The sequence below is a fragment of the Alosa pseudoharengus genome, unplaced genomic scaffold (genome assembly GCF_046254945.1).
Source record: "Alosa pseudoharengus isolate Yale_2024_CS ecotype anadromous, Long Island Sound unplaced genomic scaffold, YU_APseudo_1.1 YU_APseudo_1.1_scf_21, whole genome shotgun sequence".
In the NCBI taxonomy this organism is placed as follows: Eukaryota; Metazoa; Chordata; class Actinopteri; order Clupeiformes; family Clupeidae; genus Alosa; species Alosa pseudoharengus.
In genome coordinates, this window is record NW_027468674.1 from 24,388,967 (window position 1) to 24,407,120 (window position 18,154).

General features: G+C 40.6%; 2 protein-coding genes and 1 long non-coding RNA gene across 3 annotated transcripts; 1 reads left to right on the plus strand and 2 right to left on the minus strand.

Annotated features, from left to right (window-relative positions):
* Positions 1-3,997: 3,997 nt before the first annotated feature.
* LOC143138286 (nebulin-related-anchoring protein-like) lies at positions 3,998-8,281 on the minus strand. Its single transcript, XM_076298781.1, has 8 exons — positions 8,276-8,281; positions 7,588-7,692; positions 7,106-7,204; positions 6,782-6,886; positions 6,579-6,686; positions 5,899-6,210; positions 5,369-5,521; positions 3,998-5,079 (listed from the first exon to the last, which is right to left on the minus strand). The coding sequence occupies exons 1-8, from the start codon at positions 8,279-8,281 to the stop codon at positions 4,759-4,761; spliced, it is 1,209 nt and encodes a 402-aa protein (XP_076154896.1). The 3' UTR covers positions 3,998-4,758.
* Positions 8,282-8,393: 112 nt separating this feature from the next.
* Positions 8,394-9,865, plus strand: LOC143138288 (tryptophan 2,3-dioxygenase A-like). The gene is made up of 5 exons (XM_076298782.1): positions 8,394-8,505; positions 8,679-8,736; positions 8,894-8,973; positions 9,207-9,297; positions 9,691-9,865. The coding sequence occupies exons 1-5, from the start codon at positions 8,394-8,396 to the stop codon at positions 9,824-9,826; spliced, it is 477 nt and encodes a 158-aa protein (XP_076154897.1). The 3' UTR covers positions 9,827-9,865.
* A 1,632-nt stretch (positions 9,866-11,497) lies between these two features.
* LOC143138523 (uncharacterized) lies at positions 11,498-13,850 on the minus strand. The gene is made up of 3 exons (XR_012990243.1): positions 13,562-13,850; positions 12,515-12,650; positions 11,498-12,061 (listed from the first exon to the last, which is right to left on the minus strand). It is a non-coding gene; the product is annotated as an uncharacterized LOC143138523 (long non-coding RNA).
* Between the last annotated feature and the right edge of the window lie 4,304 nt (positions 13,851-18,154).

An 18,154-nucleotide genomic window follows, 5' to 3' on the forward strand; every position in this document is an offset into this window, starting at 1 on the left:
TGCTACTGCGAAAAGTACAATGGACATATCTGTTGATTTTGTTTTGTTGCTGATATGAGTTATTTATATTAATCACAGTTTAACTCAAATTCTCTCTCCCTCAAATAGGGCTAGGGTTGTGGCTGTGGCTATGGCTGTGTTGCGGTCCAGAAATCGGAATATCCTCAAATCTGGCACAGAATGGCAGGTAATGCTGGAGATGGATGACCACACATTTGCTGGGCATTTCAGGATCCCCAGAAGCCGGTTTGAGGTCCTGCAAAGGTGCCTACAGGAGGGTGGCAGAGCTCCCTCTCCAGTGCAGTCCACCAGCTCCTCTTCTCCATCTCCAGCTTCACCCTCAGCCAGGCGCACTCCAGCTCGCATCCCCACCAGACCCTCTGGCACCCCGAGGGCGCGGCAGAGGCTCGAGGATGGCCTCTTGGCCTACCTCGAGAGGTCTGATTCTGCTGACACACGTCTGCTGACTGCTGCACAGAGCCATGAACAGACCCTGGCGGAGATGAGGACTGAGATGAGGGCGATGAGGGAAGATAGAAGTGCCCTCATCCAGTTGTTCAGCAGGATGGTGGAGAAGCAGTGAGGCGGGAAGATTTCTGAAGATTTTGACAATTTTTTTACTTTTTACTTTTTTGACTTTTTTGGTAAATGTTTTTTTGATACAATCGTACTATTGTACAACTTTTTTATTCAAAATAAACACATATTGTGTAACTGAGCCTGAGTGTTTATATGTCACCCAAATATGTTTAGTTACAAAGGCACCTCACTGCAGTCATGCAAAGGATACCTTGCATTGTTATCACACCCATAAATCATATGAGCCATCACACCTGCAGATAGTGGGAACCATGTCAGTGCAAAGTTGTGGCCAAGGATTTCATAATGGTATGTATCTACATAAGAGTGCCATGACAATGCCACTGTATGGCCCATTGAGTCTGGAATGTGAACTTTCAATTCCCCCCATTAAATAGAGTGGTCTACAATGACAGAAACATTAATTGTAAGTAGGTGTGATGAAGCTGGAAGGATTTCATAATGGTATAAGAGTGACATGACACTGCCACTGTATGGCCCATTGAGTCTGGAATGTGAACTTTCAATCCCCCCCCATTAAATAGACTGGTCTATAATGACAAAAAACATTAATTGTAAGTAGGTGTGATGAAGCTGGAAGGATTTCATAATGGTATGTATCTACATAAGAGTGTCATGACACTGCCACTGTATGGCCCATTGAGTCTGGAATGTGAACTTCCCATTTCCCCCCATTAAATAGTGTGAACTGTATATTGCCCATTGAGTCTGGAATGTGACCTTTTCTGATGCACACACAGACTTAAGTGCTTATGCCTCTAAACATTAACAGGTGCAAATGGCTGAAATGGCCCATTTTGAGTCTGGAATGTGACATTTTCATACACATTCATTGAAATGGCTTTATATGGTTCTACAATGCGACACAAGCCTTTCCATTTCCCCCTCATTAGTTAGGGGAATCGTGTAATTTTAGGAACGGTTCATATAGATTTTTGCAACTGGTGATTTTTTACTTGCTAGGACCCCATTGAATACAAAATAACCTGTTTCCATTTTTTTTCTTCATTTTCACTGCCAAAATTCAAGATGGCGGACAATATGCGAAAATAATAATATAAAGGCGTAAAGTGGTCAACTTTTTGATAAATATACACCTAATAAGGTAGACACGTGAGATACAGACTATTTTCAAAAGATGTATTTCATGATGAAAATGCCAAACAATTTGGAGAAAAAATGAAAAAATCTGCATCTTGTTTCATTATTGAAGAGTTCAACAAAACATTGTCATTGTCACTCAAGTATTTATCCTCACCACTGTCACTGTCTTTTTAATATTGGTGCTCATCTCCTCAGAGCCTTCACACCTGCAGTTGCGTGAATGGTAAGAACACCGTCTACTGCATTGGCTGGCAAGACAACAACACTTCACAAGTTCCACAACAGCCTCTGGTGCTGGTGGAAGTTTTGACAGAACAGGAGCCCATTGCCCATCAACAATTTGTCTCCATCCCAGTGATAGTGAGTCAAGAATCTTTGGAGCAGGCACTGTAGCTTGCCTTGTGCCCAAACATTTGCTTGCCTGTGTGCTCTCAGAATTTCAATTTCAATTTAATTTCACTTATAGAGCGTCAAAACATTACACATGTCTCATGGCGCTTTACAGAGTGTTAAACATTCAGACAGAGCCCATGAGTAATAAGGGCGAGGAAAAACCTAGGAAGATATAGGAAGAAACCTCAAGCAGATCCACGACTCAAGGGCCTGACCCATCTGCCTGGGGTCAGTTACAGGACAGTAAGGTCTATATACAGAGAATAGAACATGGTAACGGAGAGTTGCTAGACTACCCTGGTTGCAAATTACATTTGGTGCGTCAAGATTTCTAGCCTGAGATGTATCTTTTGTCGACGTTCTCCAGTGGCCATGATAATGAGAATGTCTTTGTTGATGTCTGGTACATGGTGAAGGGCAAGCACCAAGACATCTGTGTGACATGTGTAGATATGTGGGGTTTTGCCACACACCTCCATTCTCATCAATGGGACTGAAGTGGAGTGTATCACCAGCTTCAGATTTCTGGGTGTCCACATCTCTTGAGGACCTCTCTTGGACCCTCAACACCTCTACCCTGATCAAGAAGGCTTACCAGCGTCTCTTCTATCTGAGGAGGCTAAAGAAGGTCCACCGGCCTCCTCAGATCCTGGTGAACTTCTACCCCTGCACCATCAAGCGTATCCTTACCAACTATGTCCCAGTTTGGTATGGCAACTGCTCTGCCTACATCCGAAAAGCACTGGAGAGGATGGTGAAAACTGCCCAACGCATCACCATTTCCTCACTCCCCTCCATTGAGGCCATCCAGGACAAGCGATGCTTGCATAAGACGCACAGCAGGTTCAGAGGAAGCTTCTTTCCTGCAGCTGAACTCTAGCTCTCCATCCCAGTGACAACCAACCAACTAAACCCCCCCCCCACCCACCCGCGGTTCAATGCCTCCTTGCCTGTGTCTGTTGAGGTGTCCACGACCATGGCAACCTTGACAACCAGGCAATTACGTCACGTTTTTGCGTCAGAGCAACTCGGGTGGGCGATTTACAAGTCTAATGGAAAGTACTCTGTTGAACGCTCAGAAGTAGCCCCCACCCTTACACTAAACAGTCAATCAACACTGTTCTGCTCATCTACCTCATGTTTACTTCAATCTTACAATTAAAATATTGTTATTAATACATTATCATTGCACTGAACTGCCTTTCACTATATTTATATAAATCCTAAATCTTAGACTATACTGATATTGCACAATTTCCTCCATCTCTTCAATTGCACATACACTTATTCTTACTACTCTTATAATGTTTCTGTTTTTATGTTTATATATTTCTATTACAATATTTTTTTATATGTCTTACTGACCTTTCTGTTTTATTCTTTATATGTTAAGTGAGTGTTGTACAGTGACAGCAAAGATTAACCGTCAAATTCCTTGTTTGCTTGTGCAAACCTGACCAATAAAGCTGATTCTGGTTCTGATGCCAAATGTATTGTATAAAGATGCATCCCAACGCATTAATTGAATATATCATAAAACACCCCCTTTCTTTTCTGTAGTTTTACTTACAGCACCCAATTGCTATCAACCTTGATCTCCAAACCTCACTGCACAACTCCTGTCTACAGTGACAGGCTGGATGACAGCATGATTTGTGCCGGAAATGTGCAATGTGTGTGTGTGTGTGTGTGTGTGTGTGTGTACTACCTACAAACTGCAGCAGTATTGATAACTGGAACTGTTAATCATGGTTAATTTAAACATGATATAATAAAATGTCCCATGCCAATGCATTTTGATTGAATTTGGAATCTACACAAGGGTCTCTAACTCTCTCTCTCTCTCTCTCTCTCTCTCTCTCTGTGCATTGCTGCAGAGTTGCTGACACCATCAAGCAGATGCTGTTGAAAAACATTTATTTTCCTTTTGAAACTCATAACCCAGCATTTTCACTTTTGTCAAACACTGTGGCCTATAGGCTAAGTTTATAGTCATAAAGCTGAACCGGTCAGTCATCCAAGTAAAAATCACATACAGTATGTCGTCTAGCACAAGGCCAACCATTTGCAAACCACCACAAGGTGGCACTAGACACTTTGACAGTGCTCAAGTCTGTGGCATGTGAGACCATAATGCTCGTCTTGCTCAAAGCCTACTCCGAGTAAAGTAATACATTTACATATTGTTGAGGCTCATTTAAAGCACCTTCTATCATCATTCCAAATAATAATACAAAATGACATTCAGTTTGCTGCCTCTCACAAAAAAAAAACAGAAAACAAATCCCTACGAGGAGCATCTTCATTTTGCTCACACCCGTGGCAAATCTAGCTCAGCTTACACATGCATCATCACACAAATCAAAAATCAACTTCCTGTTAACCTTCTCAACCACAGCTCATTCTACATTCTCCATCGTATATGCCGACATCATGATCCTTGGCTGACATAATTCCTCTCTGTTTCCTTCCACGTAACTTTTTTTATACATGCCATATTCTCTCAGTATAGCTTTTCTCCACCTACAGCCCTCAACTGCTCATCAGTTCAATTACACTGTTGATAAAAGCACCAGGCTCTATAGTAGTTCACCACATCATTAAAAAAATTAAAAAGTACATTGATGATTTAAACAACAGGAGGCGGTCAACACCATCAGTCTACATCGTTGTGTCAGAGGAGCCAGAGACCAGTGCTGTGGTCTTCTGGGAGCTGATGGCGGTCTGGGACGTGACGGCGGACTGCGCGCTGGACGAGGACTGGGTGTGGCTGGTGGTGGTGCTGCTGCTGGTGGCTTTCCGGAAGTTGGTCTGGATAGTTTGGACCTTCTTCCTCTTGACGTGGAGCACTTCCATGGCGTCGGGGTTGACGTCGGGCTGTTTGAACTCTTCCATGGTCTCCACCTGGTTGGAGGAGGAGGACTCCTGCTGCTGCATCTCCATCTGCATCTGCTGCTCCATCATCATCTGACGCTGGTACATCTGAGAGGTGGCACAGAGGACCATGAACACACAGACACACACGGACACAGACGAAGAGGACAATGGTGGAGAAATGGATTAAACAACTTGCTAAATAGAAATTAATCATCAAGAAGTGATTACTGTAGTGTAGAATAGATATACAATGCTCTGTAAAATGCTATTCTTTTCGCTTCTATTAAATTGAAAATAGCTTTTCTGCTGTTTGCATTTAGAGCTATGTAACCTCTCTAATTCAGGTTGCTGTAACAGCTTATGTATTAGCTGTGTCATATCATTTGTTGCTCACCAGTAGCTGCTGGTACTTGGCGATGGCCTCGTCAGTGTCCACTCCCTCTGCCAGGCCCAGCTCAGCGGCCCGCCGGGCCATCTCCGCCTTGTGGGAGCCTGGGGGCGTCCAGCCCACTCCCTTGATCCAGTTCAGGTCTGACTTGTAGTTCACCTGCGGGGTGAGCCATCAGAGTCAATAAAGTGAACTTTACAGTGACTTCTCACTGCCTCAATTGAAGCACAGCTACATGTAAGCTCTTCAGAGGTTTAAGCCTACATGCTATGCTTTCATCTCATATCTAATAAATAGCCTATAACAATACACAGAGACACTCACTCACTACCAAGCTCCATTATGAACCAAATGAAATTAATTTAATTAAAAATCAAAATCAAAAAGCAGGTATCTTATTTCCATTAAATGCAGTATAATGTAACACACAAACACACTAATGGTAAACTGAGAAAGCTATGCAAAGTGAACCAGAATCAATGGTTTCATAATAATCACAGCACAGGGTTGCATAAAGTCTTCAGTTCAGTACTTACGTCACTTTGCAGCTTGTAGGCCTTCTTGGCATGTTTGACGTTGAGTTGCTCGGCGTCGCAGGTGTAGTCGTGCAGCCGCTGGCGGTAGCAGAGGTCACTGGCCTGCGCCTGACTTTTCTTGGCCTGCAGGAACTCGGGCTGGTCAGCATGCATCTTGAACTGCGAGTGCATCTCGTGGGACTGCTTCTTGTACTCGGTGTTGCTCTGGAGCTTGCCCACAGCCAGCGAGTGCATGATCTTGGGGTCGTCCTCCACGCACAGCAGTCCCACCTGCTGGCCCTTGCCCTTCACGAACGCCTCTTTGTAGCGGAACTGAAAAGGTTTCAAGAATGTCACTTGCATGTTGGATTATCTCTGCGGAACTGAGCAATATTAGTAATAATAACAATGGAATAATGGAATAATATATAGAATTTTGTCAACCAACTTGTTTTGAAATAAATATATCGAACAAATTGCAATGAATTGGGAAAAGGTATGCTATGTGCTACAGGTAAAGATGCTTAACAAGATGTGTTAGCTCTGCTAGTATGTATATGTCATGTTCTAAGAAAACTTTAATGAAATACAGTGAAAGTAGGCCTGCATCTTTTTATGTCTGTAGGTCAAAGATGTATTGTATAACAGTAACTAAAAGTTGAATCAACAGCAACAAAAAAAAGGTTTCATGGTAAACTCACATCACTGGCGATATCCCTGGAGGCCTTGGCCGTTTGGAAGGGAATGGCGTCTAGCCTCAAGTCGTACCCAGCTGATTTCACCTGCTCTCCTGAGGTCTTATAAACTTTCTGCAAGGGAAACAGTGGGCGTTTAGGCCAACCTGTGTTTCCCGTTTTTGAATTTTTGTATTTAAATAATGAATCCATTAGAATAGGTGTCTTACATCGCTTATTTGCTGTGCGTTAAGCCTGGCCCTGACAAAGTCGGGGTCGTCAGCATGGAGAGTGTACTTGTGCATGGCATCAGAGTCTCCGGACTTATAGAGCCTCTGCAATATGTACAAATATTCATGAATGTCCAAGATATAAAACAACGAGGCCAACAATATCCATCAGATAACCAACATAACAACAACAACAACAACAACAACATGTATTATCCGCAACCAAAACTCACAGACTTGAATGTACTGTTGTTTATCTTAAATAATACTTAAGGACAATTGCTGTTCCTGAAACAAAATGGGTTCATGATGAAAGTCCCTTACCTGACTGCACTGCATGTAGCTGTTTTTAGCATGGAGAATATCAGGGGAATCTGCCACTGAGGTGAATTTGATGCGGTCGGGGTTCTGACGATACTTCTTCTGCAGAATTCAATAATAAAAAAAAACCTTACATTTTCAGCCGTCTATTTGCATTATTCACGCAGTGGCCATTGTAAACCAAAACGAGGCTACAGGGTACACAAACCATAGGATTGTTGTGTTCTATGCATTCGCCAGTAGGTGGTGAAAATGCATTAATGACATAGTCAGTGTACCTCTGTAGCCTCGTTTTGGTTTACACAATGGCCGCTGCGTGAATAAGGCGTATAAGAAATGTAAAGTCAAACATAAAGTAATTAAAACAGTTCTGTTTCCAAAAAAAAATGTGTAATAGTAATAGCAGTAGTATTGATAAATAGTATTGATGCTTTAAATGACTGTACTAGTCATAACATTATGTGATGGCCTGGTAGTCCACTCACGTCACTGATCAGGTCTCCGGCTTTCTTGGCGTACTCCATCTGAGGTGCACCCACACCGTCCCAGGCCACGCCCTTCATGAAGGACAGGTCGGACTTGTACACTTTCTGTTGGAGACATTAAGACATGGATGAGAGGATGAGGAACTAATCCTGAGGTAAATACTGAAGGGAACATTTAATGTGTTAGACTACCACATGTTTGTGGGTCATTGACAAATAAGGCTTTACATTTTTTTTAAAAACTTTTAAAAATGGACATAACCTTTTTTTTTTTTTTTTAAGTTGGAAAACGGTGTTTAAACAAGTCTTAATGGCTGTGCAACACTAACGGGGGTTTTAATACATTTTTAGACTGTGTTTGCAATTTCACCACCCACAAACTATCAGATGGCACAAACAAAGGTTTCTAAAAAATAACACACTTCATTTTTTTGGTAGTGAGTATATCTGAGAGTGTCTACAGTGCTTAACATATTAACTTATATATCAACTCTGCACAGACATCTGTGGTAATCATGGATTTAAGATAAGATAAGACTTTATTAATCCCACAGCTGGGAAATGTACTTGTCACAACAGCCCAGTAGTATTTAAATAATTTCAAGTCATGATTATTCTGTCAACAATGATCTGCAGTGCTGCAACATTTGAGTTAGGCATTCATTCATTCATTCTTTAATTGAGTTACATTCATTGAGACTGTGTAATCAGACGTTGGGGCCATGGAAACAGTGGCATATGTAATCTTGCTCTAAAAGTGGGTAGGTTAACATGCAGTCAGCTGGAGTATTATTCTGATTGGACAGATGAGACCAGAGTCAGAGGACAAAGAAGAACAGATGAAGGATTTCATAAAGCAGAGAGACCTGTTTACATCCCTGTTTGATGAGCAAAGACATGACGACCTGATGAGTAAAGGTGAGGATGATCATTGCATACATACATGACAACAACCAGACACAAAGTTTTGCTACTCCAATGTCTAAACAGTCACATCCTTACAAAAATCCCAACAAGCTGATGATCCAAATGAAACCAAGATCAAGTCAAGATCCCATGCATTTGCTTTATACTGTCTTTGCTGTCCTTAGGTGAGCGGCGGCTCTCATATAAAGCTTTGCAGGGCGCTCTCATGATCTACTTCTACAGGTGAGATGTTCTCTCACTCGTTGTCCACCTGTCCATTCACCTCTCACAGTTTTGATCATCTGTCCTCTCACTCCTCATCTTCTCAAGTTTAATGTGTCGACTCAGTTCACCTGTTCAATTCACCTGCTGGACACTCACCTGTGGTCTGTTCTGACAGAGAGGAACCTCGCTTCCAGGTGCCGTTCCAGCTGCTGACCTCACTGATGGACATTGACTCCCTCATGTCCAAATGGAGATGTAGGTGTCTCAGATGAGTCAGCACTAAACAACACTGTAATTCAAAATGTTCAGTATCAAACCAGACAGCACAGCAGCAAGTTGTATTCATAGTGAGAGAACCGATCTATACAGACTAAAATGGTTATGTTTTCACTCAGTTTCTCATTATGTTTATATAATTGTTATGGACATAATATTATGCATTATTGTTAGTAACTATGAAAGTGACTATGAATGCCTCCATCTTCCAGACCACCACGTGTGCATGGTGCACAGGATGATTGGCAGTAAGATGGGAACAGGTGGATCCTCAGGGTACCATTACTTGCGTTCCACCGTGAGGTACAGTAAGCCCAGCCTGGTCAAAATGGCAGTCCTGCATACACCACACTACACCACATCGATCACAGCCATGTGTCAGGCACAATTCCCCCAGAAAATAAAACAAACAATAGATCTGTCATCCTATTTGACTAATGATATTGCAACACATATGCACATTTTGTAAAATATCATGGGTAGCAGAAATGTTTTATGTGTATATTAATATTTTCCCACATATATTTATGCTCTGTGTGTTTGTGACTGAAACAGGGAGAAATTTGCTCTCTGATTTTAACAAAAAAAAAAAAAAATCACTTATACGATTAGACCCAAACCCTTGCAGACAGGTAATTTGGATTTCTGTCTTTCTGTCTTGCTTAAAGAGCTTTGTTGTTGTGTTGTTCTTGCCAGTGACCGTTATAAGGTGTTTGTGGACTTGTGTAACCTGGCCACCTTCCTGGTGCCGCGCCACTGGGTGCCCAAGCTCAACCCACCAGAGGACTCCTTCCCCTCCATCACCAACACCTGCTTACTTAAGTCTGGGTAAAAGAGGTGTCAGATTACGGAGTTAAGAGTAAAAAGTCACAAAAATAACCTATGACGTGGGTCAATTAAATTTGACTTAATGTTTACTATGTTTTTCATTTTTATACTTTTTTTAATATAATATTTTTAAGACTGGGTGAAAGAGGAGTTAAGAGTAAAAAGTCACAAAATTAACCATTATGACACGTATAATTTAAATGTTATTTAATGTTAACTGTTTTGCACTTTTACACTGCACTTTTGTAAGGGACAATGATGAAGAGTTAAGAGTAAAGTCACAAAAATAACCATGACATGTATAAATTTAAATTTAATTTCATGTTAACTATGATTTTAACTTTTACACTGTCCTTTTGTAGAAATTATTATGAGAAATTATGTCACTGAAAAATAAAAAGCAATGAAACTCTATTTTGTCTTTTGCCTTGATTTTGTCTGAAATGTAAGACGGTCCGGATGTATTGCATGGTGATAGGATGTTCAACATAGCAAATCTTCCCTAGAAAAGCTTACTTGCAAATTAGACAGAAATTACCCCTTTACCAACACCAATAGATTTGCTGACCTTCCCTCCATCCAGGACCTGTATGGGCCCAGGGTCAGGAAAAGGGCAGCACAAATCTCTGCAGACCCCTCACAACCTGGTCACAAACTGTTCAACCTCCTTTCCTCTGGTAGGCGATACAGCATACAGGGCACTGTTCGCCAAAACCAGCCGACACAAAGAGACAACGTCTTTCCTCAATAATAATAATAATAATAATAAGCTTTATTTGTATAGCACCTTTCATACACAGAATGCAGCTCAAAGTGCTTTACATTTGAAGCATGTAACAAAATAATAGTCAGTCAGTCGTTATCAATCACATTTCTGTCACAAGACTGGCAGCCTTAACCCTCTTACCCCCCACAAGCACGCCATATGGCAACTGTGGCAAGGAAAAACTCCCATATTCCAGGAAGAAACCTTGAGCAGAACCTGACTTAATAGGGGGAGCCCATCTGCTTCTGGCTGGCTGCGCCCTCCAATAGCAGCAGATGTAGAATAATCTGAAAAAGTAGTCTACAGGATAAGATGAGTTAACTAAAAGCTTTCCTGTACAGGTATGTTTTCAGATCTTTTTTAAAAATACTTACTGAACTCGCCTGCTTGATGTACAGAGGCACACTGTAAAAAAAAAACTCTCTGTGTTTACTTAAAAAAACAAGTCAACACATTTCACTAGCTTTTTTGAGTAATTTCAACTTGACAGTGAATAACTCAAATAATCAAGTTAAATCAACAAATGCTCCCAACTTGAAATATCTAGTAATGCCAACTTAGTATTGTGAGTAAGGTGGACTTACAGTAGGTTAGCAACTCAAAAATTCAAGTTGAATAAAATGCTTTTAATTTGAAATATCTAGTAATGCCAACTCAGTATTGTAAGTAAGGTGGACTTACATTAGGTTGGCAACTCAAAAATTCAAGTTGAATCAAAAGTGCTTCCAACTTAAAAAAACAAGTCAACACATTTCACTAGCTTTTTTGAGCAAGTTCTACTTGACAGTGAAAAACTTAAATAATCAAGTTAAATCAACAAATGTTCCCAACTTGAAAATATATATTAATGCCAACCAATATATTGACTCTAACCAAAAGCAAGTCTAAATAACAACTCAAAAATCCAAATAGATCAAACAATGTTTTTTATTTTCAGCCAGTTTGAACACCCTCCGGAATTATTGGCACCTCTGCTAAAGTTGACTAAAAAGAGGAATATAAAATTGATCTTAATGCCTTAAGTAAAACAATGTCCAATATCCAACCTTTAAGGACACCAATTTTCTTTGTGAATGAATAATGTATCATAAATAAATAAATGTTCTTTCTTAAAATGCAGGGGTTCATAAGTATTGGCACCCCTACTGTATGTTAAATCCCCAAGGGCATGCAGCTTCATCTTGAAAGACTGCGTTCTTGCAGAACAACTGCCAGCATCAAGGCCCAGGAAAATCTTTTGCAACACCTCGAACGTATATTTCAGTTCTTTCGGGTAACATATTAATGCCATGCAGGAGTCCGAATAGGTAGGCCAGTGCAGATGGAAGATCCTTGATGTCCTGTAGAACAGTCTCTTCCAGGGCGATGGCGATATTGGTGACAGTGTCCGGTGCTTTCATGACGAGGTCGTCTTCAATGACGGTCAAGATTCCTATTTTCATGCCTCTAGTAGTCCTCCTCAGCATCTGTATCCTTGGTGGAAAAGCACAGAACTACATCACTAAATTTGCAAAAAATAAATTAAAAGACAATGGTCAATGGCCGCACTATGCATATATACACTTTTATTTGCACATACGCGTTTCGGTGTGTGCCTTCTTCGGTGTGCACAGCAGCACACTGACGAAGGCACACGCCGAAACGCGTATGTGCAAATAAAAGTGTATATATGCATAGTGCGGCCTCTCTCCTACTTTACTTTATGTAACTAGCCAGGCCAGCACTTTTAAGTTTAAAAGTAGACACATTGAGTGAAGCCTGCTCCTATCCTCACTTACAAGTTATAGCTTCACCACTAAATGTCCTCCAAGATGTCCACTGCACTACAATCACATTGGAATGCACAATATTGACCACTAAATGTAGTTTTGACCTGAGGTGATTTGCCATTTGCATGGTACCGTGCCAAATTAAAATGTAAGGTACCTGAAGTCTTAAAGATACACACACACTGGGGGTAGAGGCAGGGCCAGCTTTTTCCCTGGTGACCGTGATGAAGCCTGTAATGGGTCAGGAGGGTCTCTACATGGACACTGCTTACATTGCAAAGCAACAGAAGAGTCTGTAACAACAAACAAGAGTAGAAAATGTTTTCATATGTTAGTCAGGTTTGCAGTGCAGTAGACTTTTTTAAACATCTTGGAGGACATTTACGTAGTGATGAAGCTATAACTTGTCCATTTATTGGCTCCGAACGAGCATATTTTAAGGGAGCGCGATCGGCGAATGTGGGGCTGGATGAATGTGGGGCTAACTTCAGTGTCATAATTATTTCCACAAGTTGCCATTGTTTTATGTGCGCTGCATTCTATTCTATATTCTATTAAAAATTACATTGCCATTTAATTTTTTCAACCTATATGCAGCGCTCAGCAGATGGGGTGGCAGCAGTTGCAAAACATTGCTAAAAACTTTGGGCGGGAGTGAGGTTTAATCAGGGGTTTAGCTTACTCCAGTGAGCTAGCTATCCTCGCTGGCATCTGACACATACAAAGGTCTTTCTATAAAGGGGAATATTTGAGGAACAAACATGTTTTAAGCAAAACAGGGAAATCGCTAACCAGACAATTATACTATTGCATTGCCTTGCAGCTGTACGGCTATCACTAGTTGTGGAATGTAGCCACTAAGATTAGCTAGTAGGCTAGCCTAGCCTAATAGCTAGCTACTATTTCAACAACACCACACTATTTCCAAGAACCTTCCTTGCTGACATCCATTTTACACGAAGTTGTTCCTGAAAGTGAATGTTTTAGGAACATCCTGGTTCAGCATTACCTGTTATGTCTTCCCAGAACATTGCAAGCTTCTACCATTCACAGTCATAACGAGATATCACTAACGTTAGCTAGCTAGTGACAGTTGCTAACGGAATGTGGGCATTTAGATCAGCTTAGCTAGAGCAACACGATACCGAGAAAGGCTGACTATCATAACAATGGGATGTTGGATAAAATGAAATGTCTTACTTACCTTTGACAATGATGTTGTCTGGTCATCTGCTCAGCTGCATACAGGTAACGGTTAGGGAAGGCTTCTGTCCTCCTGACAAGCGTGCAATGCCGCAGGTCGCCTTGATACGTTAGGAAACAATGCGCTTGCGCCAACTTGACTAAGAAGTTCAGTGAACTTTGGGAAACTTCTCTCTTACTAGATACTTAATTATACAAGTTGAGTCAACTCAGTTTCTTAAGTTTGTTAGGTGAACTTGCCAAATTAGTTGAGAAAACTTGATATAATGAGTTTTACTTCACTATTTGATTATTTGAGTTCTGTTAACTTTTCTGTTTCTGTCAGAAAAGTTATTTGGCAGTACTAAAGGCAAGTTGTATTTTTTACAGTGCAGGGTGTTCCATAGTTTGGGGGCATAATGGATAAAAGCAGCTTCTCCACTTTGTTTGTGGAGCACTTTGGGTATGATTAAAAGATTAGAATTGGATGATCTAAGTTTCCTTTGTGGTTGATAAGATATTAAAAGCTCAGAGATATATGAAGGTGCTATGCCATTCAGAGCTTTGTAAGTAATTAACATAACCTTAAAATCAATTCTATAGGAAATAGGGAGCCAGTGCAGTTCAGCCAACACAGGGGTGATGTGTTCTCTCTTCTTAGTCTTAGTTAAAAGTCTAGCCGCAGAGTTCTGTATGAGTGCCAATTTCTTTAGATGTGATTTGGGAAGACCAGTGAAGAGTGCATTGCAGTAGTCTAACCTGCTAGTGATAAAGGCGTGAATTAGTTTTTCTGCATCTTGTTGAGTTAAAAAGGGCCGCACTTTGGCAATATTTCTCAAGTGGAAATAGGCTGTTTGAGTAACTTTACTGATATGGGGCTTAAAACTTAACTCTGCATCTAAGATGACACCGAGGCTTGTTACTTTTGGTTTGACCTGGTGTGCCAAGTTCCCCAGATTACTAAGAACAATATCTCGCTTTAGTTTTGGTCCCACCAAAAGTACCTCTGTTTTGTCATCATTTAGTTTCAGAAAATTTTTGCTCATCCACTGATTAATGGAGGTTAGGCATGTAGTGAGGGAGCAAAGGCCATCTGGGTTAGTTGGCTCCACAGAAATATACAATTGGGTATCATCTGCATAGCTATGGAAGTTTACATTATGCTGACTTATGACGTTTCCCAATGGAAGCATAGGGAAAATAGCAGGGGACCAAGGCAGCTCCCCTGGGCCACACCAAAAGGCAAGTCATGTTTTTCAGATACATGATCTCCTAGACTGATATAAAAATCTCTGCCAGTAATGTAGGTTTGAAACCAGTTTAGAGCATTATCAGAGAGACCCACCCACTTCGCAAGGCGGTGAATTAGGATGCCATGATCAATGGTGTCAAATGCCGCACTCAAATCCAGAAGAATAAGGATTGAGACTTTGTTTGAGTCAGTAGCCAGTCTGAGATCATTGACTATTTTTACTAGAGCCGTTTCTGTGCTGTGATTTGATCTAAAACCTGATTGGAATTTTTCAAGGATACTGTTTTCGTTGAGGAAGGTATTTAACTGATTACAAACAACTTTTTCAAGTACTTTGCTCAGGAACGGTAGATTTGATATAGCCCTGTAGTTGCTCAGATTGGTATGGTCCAGATTTGACTTTTTAAGTAAAGGTTTCACAACAGCGGTTTTAAAAGCAGTTGGAAATATACCTGTTTCTAATGAGGTGTTTATTACCTTAAGAATAAAGGGAGCTAAGCTATCATATACTTTTTTGAGGAATCTAGTAGGGATTGGATCTAAAACACATGTTGAGGAGCCGGTTTGAGTTATAATTTTACCAAGCTCAGATTGAGTAATAGTGCTAAAGGACCTTAATTTTGGGGGGCTATTTTTGGGTGTACTATCAAACATGTTACTTGTGTTACCAATAGCCTCCCTTATAGAAATTACTTTGTTTTTGAAGAAGTCTGCAAATTCTTCGCACCTTAGAGAGGATGCCTGACTGAGTGTATCAAAAGGTGTTTGATGCAATAGCCTATCAATGGTAGAGAACAACACCCTAGAGTTTCCACTGTTTTCAGCAATTACCTTAGAGAAGTGGTTCCTTCTCTCATTCCGAATAGCTCTATTATAATTTGCTATCATGCAGTCATGGCCCTTTCCATTAGACTTGTAAATCCGTCGCCCGAGTTGGAAAGTGTAAATACCCAGCTTTCTTAATAGACAGTAAAAGATACAGTGGCTTTCTTGCGGCATTTTGCGCAGGCACGCCCACTTTAGGTCGTAGGCCTAATGGTGCTTTCGAGATGTCATGGAAATCCGCCGCCCGAGTTGCTCTGACGCGCAAACGTGACGTAATTGCCTAGCTGTACCACTTATATTCATGGGTTTCATCAGGTCCCTTTCCACAGGTGTATAAAATCAAGCACCTTGATTATCAATGCAGACTGCATGGTGCTTGATTAATACACCTGTGGAAAGGGACCTGATGAAACCCATCAATAGTGTTCCAAATGCGTCTTTGAGCATTTGCTACAGGACAAGTTGGAAAGAACATGGACGCTACCAGTGCTGCAGCTGCCATGCTAATGCTGGACGTTTTCCTAGAACACGAGAACAAGCTTTTAGCTCATCTAAACAAGCTCCTGGAGCTCCAGAAAGAGGCGACAGAAGTAGAAAATAGAATACGAAAACGAAAACGGTACGTTCACATTTCAGTATGTTTGGTCGTGTACAGACTAAAAAAAATAGCGACTTGACTGTTGTCTGTGAGTGTTGATCTGCTTCTAGTATTCTACACTCTAAAAAATGCTGGGTTAAAAACAACCCAAACTGGGTTGTTTTCAACCCAGCCGCTGAGTAAAATGTGGTCCAACACAGCATTGGGTTATCTTAACCAAGCGAATTGGGTTACTAAATTTAACCCAACAACTGGGTTGAAATTTAACCAATATGTTGGGTTATGTTGACACAACTGTTTATTTAAAGTTACAAAATGTTTGGGTTATGTAACCAAATCCCCAAAAACTACTGGTTGATTTTTTAAATACTCTGCTTGTACAAACTTTTAATAAGTCAAAGTTTGTATTTACTTACTTTAAAGTCACACCTTCTGTTAACAGCTTTAGGCCTGATATAAACAGTCTTTATTAAATGGCCCTCAAAAGCCATGCAATGAAATAAAACAGTTCGACACAATTATTTATTTGATAGTTTTCTTTATTTTTGAATAGCTAGCCTAGTATAAAATGCATGTGATACTTCCATGAAGGCAGGCAGATTCCAAAGTCCGTTTTGGGGGTCAGCCCTGTCAAAGAAAAAAAGAGTGCATTTTAATCACTGTTAGCCTACAGAACTTTATGTCAAGACTTGCATGAACCATTACCAGTGAATGATATTGACAGACATAAAAATCCACCAGGAGACAAATTATTAGTGCAACACACTCGGAAACCATGACCACCTATATTTTTTAAAATATAATACCGATAATAGCCTACAAAACGTGCGTTTATGTCAGATGAGCTTGATAACGCTAACATTACCATTAACATTAGGCTGACAAACATAAGTTAAGCAGTGCTAACGTTAGCTAGCTAATGTTAACACATTATTCAGTTAGTGAATCCAAGTTAATGTTACCACCAAGAACCACCCAGTAAGTTACATGGCTATAATATGAGGCTACCCTGAATGATTTAATAAGATGTTGTTTGGCATGATTATTATCGTAAGTTACGTGTTGTGAAGAGACTACTTCGACTGTGTTAGCTAGTTGACAAACGTTAGCCAGAAGCATATTTAATTAGCATAAAGTTTCCAAGTGTGCTAACGTTACCTACCAGCTGCTGGTATGCTAATTGTAGTTCGTTGTAAAAGTTCGTTTTGTTTCTGTTCAGCAGTTCCTACCCAGTGAATACAGAACTATGTAACGAGTCTGTATTTGTGTAGATTTAACATTAACAGTAGCTAATATTAGCTGGAATGACACCTGCTAACCTGCTTGAAGCTGAACGAAATGGCAGGCAGAATATTCCTTGATATCCTTGATCCTTTTAAAATCCGTCTGGATAAAAATAAATAAATAAATAAAAGCAGATACATACCTTCCGAAATCACCTGATTTCCATTGCATGTTGACAGCTGCTGGACTTGACGGTTGAAAGAATATGCCTGCCTGCCTGCCTGACGATTTTTTTTCTCTCAACCTTCAAATAACTATGCAGCTGTGTTGAAGTCACCCTGGTGCTGGGTAGTGTACTCCACGTCAGGTGGGGGACAGGAGGGAGCACAGCCCTAAACTATCAACCCAGCAGTGATAAACTATCAACCCAGCAAGCTGGGTTACAGAAATGACCCAATATGAGTAAAAACAACCAAACAAAATGACCCAACAGCCTCAACCCAGCGTTTGGGTTGAAAAAATAACCCAGCATTTTTTAGAGTGTATGCAACGCATATCTTCTAACAGCTTTAGAAGAAAATGCATTTTAGAAGCTTAATGTTTGATGAATGTGAATGTAACCTGTTTAAGGCAATTACATGCTACTGCGAAAAGTACAATGGACATATCTGTTGATTTTGTTTTGTTGCTGATATGAGTTATTTATATTAATCACA